At 64.5% G+C, this 10461-nt stretch overlaps 1 protein-coding gene across 1 annotated transcript; it reads right to left on the bottom strand.

The window, feature by feature from the left end:
- Positions 1-47: 47 nt before the first annotated feature.
- Positions 48-10179, bottom strand: CDK20 (cyclin dependent kinase 20). The gene is made up of 8 exons (XM_066570478.1): positions 10072-10179; positions 9876-9989; positions 8155-8343; positions 6500-6621; positions 6349-6411; positions 4250-4373; positions 2944-3099; positions 48-984 (listed from the first exon to the last, which is right to left on the bottom strand). Exons 1-8 carry the CDS (start codon positions 10156-10158, stop codon positions 829-831), a joined length of 1011 nt encoding a protein of 336 aa, XP_066426575.1. The 5' UTR covers positions 10159-10179; the 3' UTR covers positions 48-828.
- Positions 10180-10461: the final 282 nt, after the last annotated feature.

Genomic DNA, 10461 nt, shown 5'->3' with positions numbered 1-10461 from the left:
CCCAAATCCGGGGGTTTTGGGTGGGATTTTCCCCATTTTTGCTGCTCCTGGGGGCGCTGGTTTGAGGCTGGGGTCCCCCCAAATCCGGGGGGGTCAATGGTGGGGAGGGGTCCCAGAGCCCCCCCCGGGGACCCCTGGGGATCCCCAAAATGGGGAGGGGTCATCGATGGGGGGGGAGGGGCAGGGGGGGGTCCCCAATTTGGGGAGGGGTCCCAGAGCTCCATGGGGGTCCCCCATATTGGGGAGGGGTCCCAGGTCCCTGGGGGGGGTCGGGGGGGGTCCCCACATTGGGCAGGGGTCTCAGGGGCCCCTGGGGGGTCAATGGGGGTCCCCATTTTGGGGAGGGGTCTCAGGGGTCCCCCATATTGGGCAGGGGTCCCAGGGCCCCTGGGGGTCTCTCAGGGGTCCCCCACATTGGGGAGGGGTCCCAGGGTGTCAATGGGGGTGTCAGTGGGGGTCCCCTCTATTGGGGAGGGGTCAGTGGGGGTCTCCCAGGCTGGGCAGGGGTCCCCCACATTGGAGTGGTGTCAATGGGGGTCCCCCATATTGGGGAGGGGTCCCAGGGTGTCAGTGGGGGGGGTCAGTGGGGGTCCCCCATGTTGGGGTCTCTCAGGGGTCCCCCATTTTGGGGAGGGGTCCCAGGGCCCCGCAGGGGGTGTCAGTGGCAGGTTGGGGGTCTCTCAGGGATCCCCCATTTTGGGCAGGGGTCCCAGGGTGTCAATGGGGGGGGTCAGTGGGGGTCCCCCATTTGGGGGTCTCTCAGGGGTCCCCCATGTTGGGCAGGGGTCCCAGGGCCCCGTGGGGGGGCAGTGGCAGGTTGGGGGTCTCTCAGGGGTCCCCCATTTCGGGGAGGGGTCCCAGGGCCCCGCGGGGGGGCAGCTCCAGCGCCGTGTCCAGGCTGAACTCGGGGGGCGCGCGGGGCCCCCCCGGGGCCGGGGGGGGGCTCAGCTCCTGGGGCCCGAAGAAGAACGGGTGGAGCAGGGCCTGGGGGGGAGGGGGCGTCAGGGGGGGCGGGGACCCCCAAACACCACCAAAAATGGGGGGGGGAGGGGCCTGAGTGACCCCCACCCCCCCCCCAATGAGGGTTCTGGGGCTGTCAGTCCCTGAGACCCCCCAAAAACACACCCGGGACCCCCCAAATACACCTGGGAGCCCCCAAATACACCCGGGACCCCCAAATACACCCGGGACCCCCCCCAATACACCTGAGACCCCCCCCCAATACACCTGAGACCCCTCCCCAAACACACCTGAGACCCCCAAATACACCTGAGACCCCCCCCAAAAACACACCTGGGACCAAACACACCTGGGACCCCCCAAAAACACACCTGGGACCCCCCAAACACACCTGGGACCCCCCCAAAAACACACCTGGGACAGCTGCAGCAGGTCCAGGGCAGCCAATCTGGGGTACCCCAGTCCCCCCAGTCCCTCCCAGTCCCCCCAGTGCCCCCCAGTGCTCCCAGTGCCCCCCAGTGCTCCCAGTACCTGGTGTGCCCGGTAGTGACGCAGGACAACGGCTCCATCACGGGTACCCCAGTTCCCCATTCCCCCAGTCCCCCCAGTCCCCCCAGTCCCTCCCAGCCCCCCCCAGTCTCTCCCAGTCCCTCCCAGTGTTCCCAGTCCCCCCCCAGTCCCCCCAGTCCCCCCAGTCCCCCCCAGTACTCCCAGTACCGCAGCCGTGCCCGGTAGCGCAGCAGGACAACGGCTCCATCACGGGTACCCCAGTTCCCCATTCCTTCCGTGCTCCCAGTTCCCCCCAGTGCTCCCAGTTCCCCCCAGTCCATCCCAGTCCCCCCCAGTCCCTCCCAGTGTTCCCAGTCCCCCCCAGTGCTCCCAGTCCATACCTGGTGTGCCCGGGGTCACAGCCGTGCCCGGTAGCGCAGCAGGACAACGGCTCCATCACGGGTACCCCAGTTCCCCATTCCCCCAGTCCCTCCCAGTTCCCTCCAGTCCCTCCCAGTCCCTCCCAGTGCTCCCAGTGCCCCCCAGTGCTCCCAGTACCTGGTGTGCCCAGTAGTGATGCAGGACAACGGCTCCATCACAGGTACCCCAGTTCCCCATTCCCCCAGTCCCTCCCAGTTCCCTCCAGTGCTCCCAGTTCCCCCCAGTGCTCCCAGTTCCCCCCAGTCCCTCCCAGTCCCTCCAGTCCCTCCCAGTGCTCCCAGTCCCCCCCAGTCCCCCCCAGTCCCTCCCAGTCCCCCCCAGTCCCTCCCAGTCCATACCTGGTGTGCCCATGGGCGCAGCCGTGCCCGGTAATGCAGCAGGACAACGGCTCCATCACGGGTACCCCAGTGCTCCCAGTCCCCCCAGTGTTCCCAGTCCCTCCCAGTGTTCCCAGTCCCTCCCAGTGCTCCCAGTGCCCCCAGTGCTCCCAGTCCCTCCCAGTCCCCCCAGTCCCTCCCAGTGTTCCCAGTCCCCCCCCAGTCCCCCCAGTCCCTCCCAGTCCCCCCCAGTACTCCCAGTACTGCAGCCGTGCCCAGTAGCGCAGCAGGACAACGGCTCCATCACGGGTACCCCAGTCCCTCCCAGTCCCCCCCAGTCTCTCCCAGTCCCCCCAGTCCCTCCCAGCCCCCCCCCAGTCTCTCCCAGTCCCTCCCAGTCCCCCCCAGTACTCCCAGTACTGCAGCCGTGCCCGGTAATGCAGCAGGACAACGGCTCCATCACGGGTACCCCAGTGCTCCCAGTCCCTCCCAGTCCCCCCAGTCCCTCCCAGTGTTCCCAGTGTTCCCAGTCCCTCCCAGTGCTCCCAGTGCCCCCAGTGCTCCCGGTACCTGGTGTGCCCATGGGCGCAGCCGTGCCCGGTAATGCAGCAGGACAACGGCTCCATCACGGGTACCCCAGTGCTCCCAGTCCCCCCAGTGTTCCCAGTCCCTCCCAGTCCCTCCCAGTCCCCCCAGTCCCCCCAGTCCCTCCCAGTGCCCCCAGTGCTGCCGGTACCTGGTGTGCCCGTGGCCGCAGCCGTGCCCGGTAGCGCAGCAGCTGCTGCAGCAGGTCCAGCGCCGCGGGCTCAGCGCCCGGCACCAGCAGCGCCAGCGGCGGCGCCGCCCGCGGCCGGAACCGCAGCTTGGGGAAATCGGGCAGCTCTGCCAGCTCCTGGGGGACGGGAACCAGTGTAAACCAGTATGGACCAGTATGGACCAGTGTAAACCTGCATGGACCTGCATAAACCAGTATAGACCAGTATAAACCAGTATGGGCCAGTACAGACCAGTATAAACCAGTATAGACCAGTACAGGCCCATGGCCGGAACCACAGCTTGGGGAAATCGGGCAGCTCTGCCAGCTCCTGGGGGACGGGAACCAGTGTGAACCAGTATGGACCAGTATGGACCAGTATGGACCTGCATAAACCAGTATGGACCAGTATAGACCAGTATAAACCTGCATGGACCTGCATAAACCAGTATAGACCAGTATAAACCAGTATGGGCCCATGGGCAGAACCGCAGCTTGGGGAAATCGGGCAGCTCTGCCAGCTCCTGGGGGATGGGAACCAGTGTGAACCAGTATGGACCAGTATGGACCAGTATGGACCAGTATAAACCAGTGCAGGTCAGTACAGGCCCATGGCCGGAACCGCAGCTTGGGGAAATCGGGCAGCTCTGCCAGCTCCTGGGGGATGGGAACCAGTGTGAACCAGTATGGACCAGTATGGACCAGCAAAAACCTGCATGGACCTGCATAAACCAGTATGGACCAGTATAAACCAGTGCAGGTCAGTACAGGCCCATGGGCAGAACCGCAGCTTGGGGAAATCGGGCAGCTCAGACAGCTCCTGGGGGACGGGAACCAGTGTGAACCAGTATGGACCAGTACGGACCAGTATGGACCAGTGTAAACCTGTATGGACCCGCATAAACCAGTATAGACCGGTACAGACCAGTCCCCCCCAGTGCTCCCAGTCCCTCCCAGTCCCTCCCAGTCCCTCCCAGTGCTCCCAGTCCCTCCCAGTCCCTCCCAGTGCTCCCAGTCCCTCTCCCAGTCCATCCCAGTCCCTCCCAGTGCTCCCAGTCCCCCCCAGTCCCTCCCAGTCCGTCCCAGTCCCTCTCCCAGTCCCCCCCAGTCCCTCCCAGTCCCTCCCAGTGCTCCCAGTCCCTCTCCCAGTCCCCCCCAGTCCCTCCCAGTCCGTCCCAGTCCCTCTCCCAGTCCCTCCCAGTCCCTCTCCCAGTCCCTCTCCCAGTCCCTCTCCCAGTCCCTCCCAGTCCCTCCCAGTCCCCCCCAGTGCTCCCAGTGCCCCCAGTACCGGCCAGTCGCGGGGGCTGGGTGTCCCCAGGGCGCGCAGCACGCAGCACAGCTGCTCGATGTCGTTCTCCCCCGGGAACAGCGGCGACAGCGTCAGCAGCTCCCCGAAAATGCAGCCCACGGCCCTGGGGGGACCCCGAAATCCCACAGGGATCCCTAAAATCCCACAGGGATCCCCGAAATCCCACAGGGACCCCCCGAAATCCCACAGGGACCCCAAAATCCCACAGGGACCCCGAAATCCTACAGGGATCCCCGAAATCCCAAAGGGACCCCGAAATCCCAAAGGGACCCCCCCAATCCCAGGGGATCCCAAAATCCCACAGGGACCCCCTAAATCCCAAAGGGACCCCCCAAAATCCCAAAGGGACCCCCAAAATCCCAAAGGGACCCCCCCGAAATCCCACAGGGACCCCCGAAATCCCAAAGGGACCCCCAAAATCCCACAGGGATCCCCGAAATCCCAAAGGGACCCCCGAAATCCCAAAGGGACCCCCGAAATCCCACAGGGATCCCTAAAATCCCAAAGGGACCCCGAAATCCCACAGGGATCCCAAAATCCCACAGGGATCCCCCGAAATCCTACAGGGACCCCAAAATCCCACAGGGATCCCCCAAAATCCCAAAGGGACCCCGATATCCCAAAGGGATCCCTAAAATCCCAAAGGGATCCCCGAAATCCCACAGGGACCCCTCCAAAATTCCACAGGGATACCCAAAATCCCACAGGGACCCTGAAATCCTACAGGGATCCCCAAAATCCCACAGGGATGCCCCCAATCCCAGGAGATCCCCAAAAATCCACAGGGGACACCCAAAATCCCAGGGGGAACCCCCAAAATCCACGGGGACACCCCAAAATCCCAGCTGATCCCTAAAAATCAAGGATAACACCCAAAAATCCAGCAGGACACCCCAAAATCCCATGGGGACACCCAGAAATCCCAGAGGGGATCCCCAAATCCCACAGGAACGCCCCCCAATGCCAGGAGATCCCCAAAATCCACAGGGGACACCCCTAAAATCCACCGGGACACCCCCCAAAATCCACAGGGACACCCCAAAATCCCGGGGGAGCCCCTAAAATCCCGGGGGGAACACCCCTAAAATCCACGGGGACACCCCAAAATCCACGGGGAGCCCCCAAAATCCCACGGGACCCCCAAAATCCCATGGCGACCCCCAGAAATCCCAAAGGGACCCCCCCTGAAATCCCACAGGGGACCCCAAAATCCACGGGGAGAGCCCCTAAAATCCACATGGACACCCCAAAATCCACGGGGACACCCCCAAAATCCCACAGGGGACCCCCCAAAATCCCGGGGGGAGCCCCCAAAATCCACGGGGACCCCCCAAAATCCCGGGGGGACACCCCCCAAAATCCACGGGGACACCCCAAAATCCATGGGGAGCCCCCAAAATCCCACGGACACCCCCCGGAATCCCGAGGGGAGCCCCCAAAATCCCACATGGACACCCCCAAAATCCCACAGGGGACCCCAAAATCCCACAGGAACGCCCCCCAATCCCAGGAGATCCCCAAAAATCCATGGGGGACACCCCTAAAATCCACCGGGAGCCCCTAAAATCCACGGGGACACCTCCAAAAATCCCACAGGGATCCCCAAAATCCACGGGGAGCCCACAGAATCCACGGGGACACCCCAAAATCCCGGGGGGAGCTCCTAAAATCCACGGGGACACCCCCAAAAATCCCACAGGGTTCCCCCAAAATCCCACGGGGACACCCCAAAATCCACATGGACACCCCCAAATCCACGGGGACCCCCCAAAATCCATGGGGAGCCCCCAAAATCCATGGGGACACCCCCCAGAATCCCGAGGGGAGGCCCCAAAATCCCACATGGACACCCCCAAATCCACGGGGAGCCCCCAGAATCCACGGGGACACCCCAAAATCCCACAGGGGACCCCAAAATCCCACAGGAACGCCCCCCAATGCCAGGAGAGCCCCAAAAATCCACGGGGGACACACAGAATCCTGGGGGGAGCTCCCAAATTCCCGGGGGGAGCCCCCAAAATCCCACATGGACCCCCCAAAATCCCCGGGGACCCCCCAAAATCCCCGGGCACACCCACCACAGGTCCACGCCCTCGTCGTAGTGCCGGGCTCCGTAGAGCAGCTCCGGGGCTCGGTACCACCTGCACAAAGGGGGGGTCAGGGGGGTCCCCTCGGCTTTCCGGGGGGCACCCCGGCCCCCCGAGGGTGGGGACACCCCGAAATCGGTACCTGGTGGCCACCTGGTGGCTGTAGGGGCGCCCCGAGGGCGGGCCCAGCACCCGCGCCAGCCCAAAATCCGCCAGCTTGAGGCGCCCGGCGCTGTCCAGCAGCAGGTTGGCCGGCTTGAGGTCCTGCACCCCAAAAACGGCATCAGGGGGGACCCCCATGCTCGGGGAACGCCTCCCTTCACACTGGGAACACCCCCGGAATGCGGGTATGGGGGTGCCCCCCTCGATTTTGGGGTGCCCCCATCGATTTTGGGGTGCCCCAGCACTTTCAATCCAATCCCTGCAGATATTGGGGTACCCCCAGGTGCCCACCCTGGGGTGTCCTGCAGCTGAGCCTCCCCCCGCCCTGATTTTGGGGTCCCCCACCCAGTTTTGGGGCGCCCCCTCGATTTTGGGGTGCCCCAACCCTTTCAATCCAATCCCTGCAGATATTGGGGTCCCCCTCAGGTGCCCACCCTGGTTTTGGGGTGTCCTGCAGCCGCCTGAGCTTCCCCCAGCCCCCATTTTGGGGTCCCACACCCAGTTTTGGGGTGCCCCCCATCGATTTTGGGGAGCCCCAACCCTTTCAATCCAATCCCTGCAGATATCGGGGTCCCCCTCAGGTGCCCACCCCGGTTTTGGGGTGTCCTGCAGCTGAGCCTCCCCCCGCCCTGGTTTTGGGGTCCCACACCCAGTTTTGGGGTGCCCCCCTCGATTTTGGGGAGCCCCAGCACTTTCAATCCCTGCAGGGGTATTGATATTTGGGGTATTGGGGGATATTGGGGTCCCCCTCAGCTGCCCATCCCGTTTTTGGGGTGTCCTGAAGCTGTCTGAGCCTCTTCCACTCCGATTTTGGGGTGCCCACCCAGTTTTGGGGTGCTCATGTGGGGTGGGAGGTGCCTCTCCCCAGTCCCAGGGTTCCCCCCCATTTTTGGGGTCCTCCCTTATTTTGGGGTCCCTCACCCAGCGCAGCCAGTGGTGCCAGTGTCCCCCCATTTCCCAATGCCCCCCATATTTTTAGGGTCCCTGACCCCGATTTTAGGGTCCCCATTCCCATTTTTGGGGTCCATAACCCCATTTTTGGGGTCCCTCACCCCGTTTTTGGGGTCCCCATTCCCATTTTTGGGGCTCACCCTCTGCACGAGGTGCTGGCCATGAATGTGGCCCAGCCTCCCCATTTTTGGGGTCCCCTATCCCATTTTTGGGGTTTCCATTCCCGTTTTTGGGGTCCCTCACCCCATTTTCAGGGTCCCCTATCCCATTTTCGGGGTCCCTCACCCCATTTTTGGGGTCCCCATTCCCATTTTTGGGGTCCCTCACCCTGTGCACGAGGTGCTGGCCGTGTACGTGGCCCAGGCCCCCCCCCATTTTTGGGTTTCCCTATCCGATTTTTGGGGTCTCCATTCCCATTTTTGGGGTCCCTCACCCCGTTTTCGGGGTCCCTCACCCTGTGCACGAGGTGCTGGCCGTGCACGTGGCCCAGCTCCCCCGCATTTTTGCGTTCCCCTATCCCATTTTTGAGGTCTCCATTCCCATTTTTGGGTTCCCCTATCCCATTTTTGGTGTCCATAACCCCGTTTTCGGGGTCCCTCACCCCGTTTTTGGTGTCCATAACCCCGTTTTTGGTGTCCCTCCCCCCGTTTTCGGGGTCCCTCCCCCCGTTTTCGGGTGCCTCACCCTGTGCACGAGGTGCTGGCCGTGCACGTGGCCCAGCCCCCGCAGCGTCATGGCCAGCAGGGCCCTCACCCGGGCCGGGGGCAGCGGGGCCGGGGCCGCCCGCAGGAGCCCCCCCAGGTCCCCAACCAGGAGCTCCAGGGCCAGAACCACGGCGGGGCCCTGGGCAAAGGCAGCGCGGAGCCGGATCACCTGTGGGGACAGCAATGGGGACACCTGGGACAGTGACACCTGGGACAGTGACAGTGACACAGTGACACCTGGGGCAATGACAGTGACACCAGAACCACGGCGGGGCCCTGGGCAAAGGCAGCGCGGAGCCGGATCACCTGTGGGGACAGCAATGGGGACACCTGGGACAGTGACACCTGGGACAGTGACAGTGACACAGTGACACCTGGGGCAATGACAGTGACACCAGAACCACGGCGGGGCCCTGGGCAAAGGCAGCGCGGAGCCGGATCACCTGTGGGGACAGCAATGGGGACACCTGGGACAGTGACACCTGGGACAGTGACAGTGACACAGTGACACCTGGGACAGTGACAGTGACACAGTGACACCTGGGACAGTGACACCTGGGCAATAACAGTGACACCAGAACCACGGCGGGGCCCTGGGCAAAGGCAGCGCGGAGCCGGATCACCTGTGGGGACAGCAATGGGGACAGCAATGGGGACACCTGGGACAGTGACACCTGGGACAGTGACACAGTGACACCTGGGCCAGAACCACGGCGGGGCCCTGGGCAAAGGCGGCACGGAGCCGGATCACCTGTGGGGACAGCAATGGGGACATCAGGGACACTGACACTGACAGTGACACAGCGACAGTGACACCTTGGGACACTGACAGTGACACCTGGGACAGTGACACCTTGGGACACTGACAGTGACACAGTGACAGTGACACCTGGGACCCTGGGCAATGGTGGCACGGAGCCGGATCACCTGTGGGGACAGCAACGGGGACAGCAGGGACACTGACAGTGACACAGTGACACCAGTGACACAGTGACACCAGGGACAGTGACAATGACACCTTGGGACAGTGACACCTGGGACAGTGACACCTGGGACCCTGGGCAAAGGCGGCGCGGAGCCGGATCACCTGTGGGGACAGCAACGGGGACAGCAATGGGGACACCAGGGACAGTGACAGTGACACCTGGGACAGTGACACCTGGGGGGACAGCGGGGACAGCAGTGGGGACATCAAGCAAGGGACATCATGAACACTGGGTACACCAGGGACAGTGATACCTTGGGGGACACCGAGATTGGAGCCGGATCACCTGCGGGGACAGTGGGGGGACAACAGTGGGGACAACAATGGGGACATCCAGCAGCGACATCGGTGGGGACACAGAGAACACGGGGGACACCGGGGGCAGTGACACCTGGAGGGGACGTAGGGACGGTGACACCTCGGGGGACACCGGGATTAGAGCGGGCTCAGCTGCGGGAGGGGACACCGAGGGGACACGGGGACCCTACAGAAGGGGGGAACCCTGAGCTGGGGGGACAGGCGGCCTGGGGGACACGGGGGAGCCGTATGGGGACACCAGGACTGTGAGGGTGGCACCGAGACGGGCTCGGGGGGCACCGAGGACTCGGGAAGGGGCACAAGGGACTATGGGCGGACAACAGGGACTATGGGGGGACAACAGGGACTATGGGGGAGCACCAGGGACTCGGGGAGCCCCCGGATGTGGGGTCACTCACATGGGGGTGCGCCTCCATCTCGCGCAGGGCTTTGATCTCGCGCAGGGTCTGTGGGGGCAGCCCCTCCTCGGGGCGCCGCAGCGGCACCTTCTTGAGGGCCACCAGCTCCCCGGTCTGGGGGGGACACGGGGGGTCAGGGAGGCCCGGCCGGGCCGCGTTACCCACCCCGAGCCCCCGAGCCAGCCCTCGGCCCCACCTCGCGGTGCTTGGCCTTGAACACGACGCCGTGCGCGCCCTCCCCGATGCGGCCCAGCACGATGTACTGCTCCATGCCGCGGGGCATTGTGGGCCGGCCCGGGCCTCCACCGCCCCACACTGCCCCGCGCCGAGCCCGCCGCACCTGGTTGCCATGGCGATAGGCCCCGCCCCTGACAACCAGCCCTGGCAACAGCCAATAGCGCGCCGCTGTGAGCAAGTAGGCCCCGCCCCTAGCAACGCGCTGCCTGGCAACAGGCCACGCCCCTAGCAGCCGTCGCTGCATCCCAGCAAACCCCGCCCCTAGCAACCCGGTCAGGCCCCGCCCCTAGCAGCGCGACGGACCCTAGCAACACGGGCCAGATCCCCGGCAACGAGGCCCCGCCCATAG

Source organism: Molothrus aeneus, unplaced genomic scaffold, assembly GCF_037042795.1.
Source record: "Molothrus aeneus isolate 106 unplaced genomic scaffold, BPBGC_Maene_1.0 scaffold_30, whole genome shotgun sequence".
NCBI lineage: Eukaryota > Metazoa > Chordata > Aves > Passeriformes > Icteridae > Molothrus > Molothrus aeneus.
The sequence above is the reverse complement of the archived record's forward strand: the minus strand, read 5'-3'. Positions and strand labels throughout refer to the sequence as shown.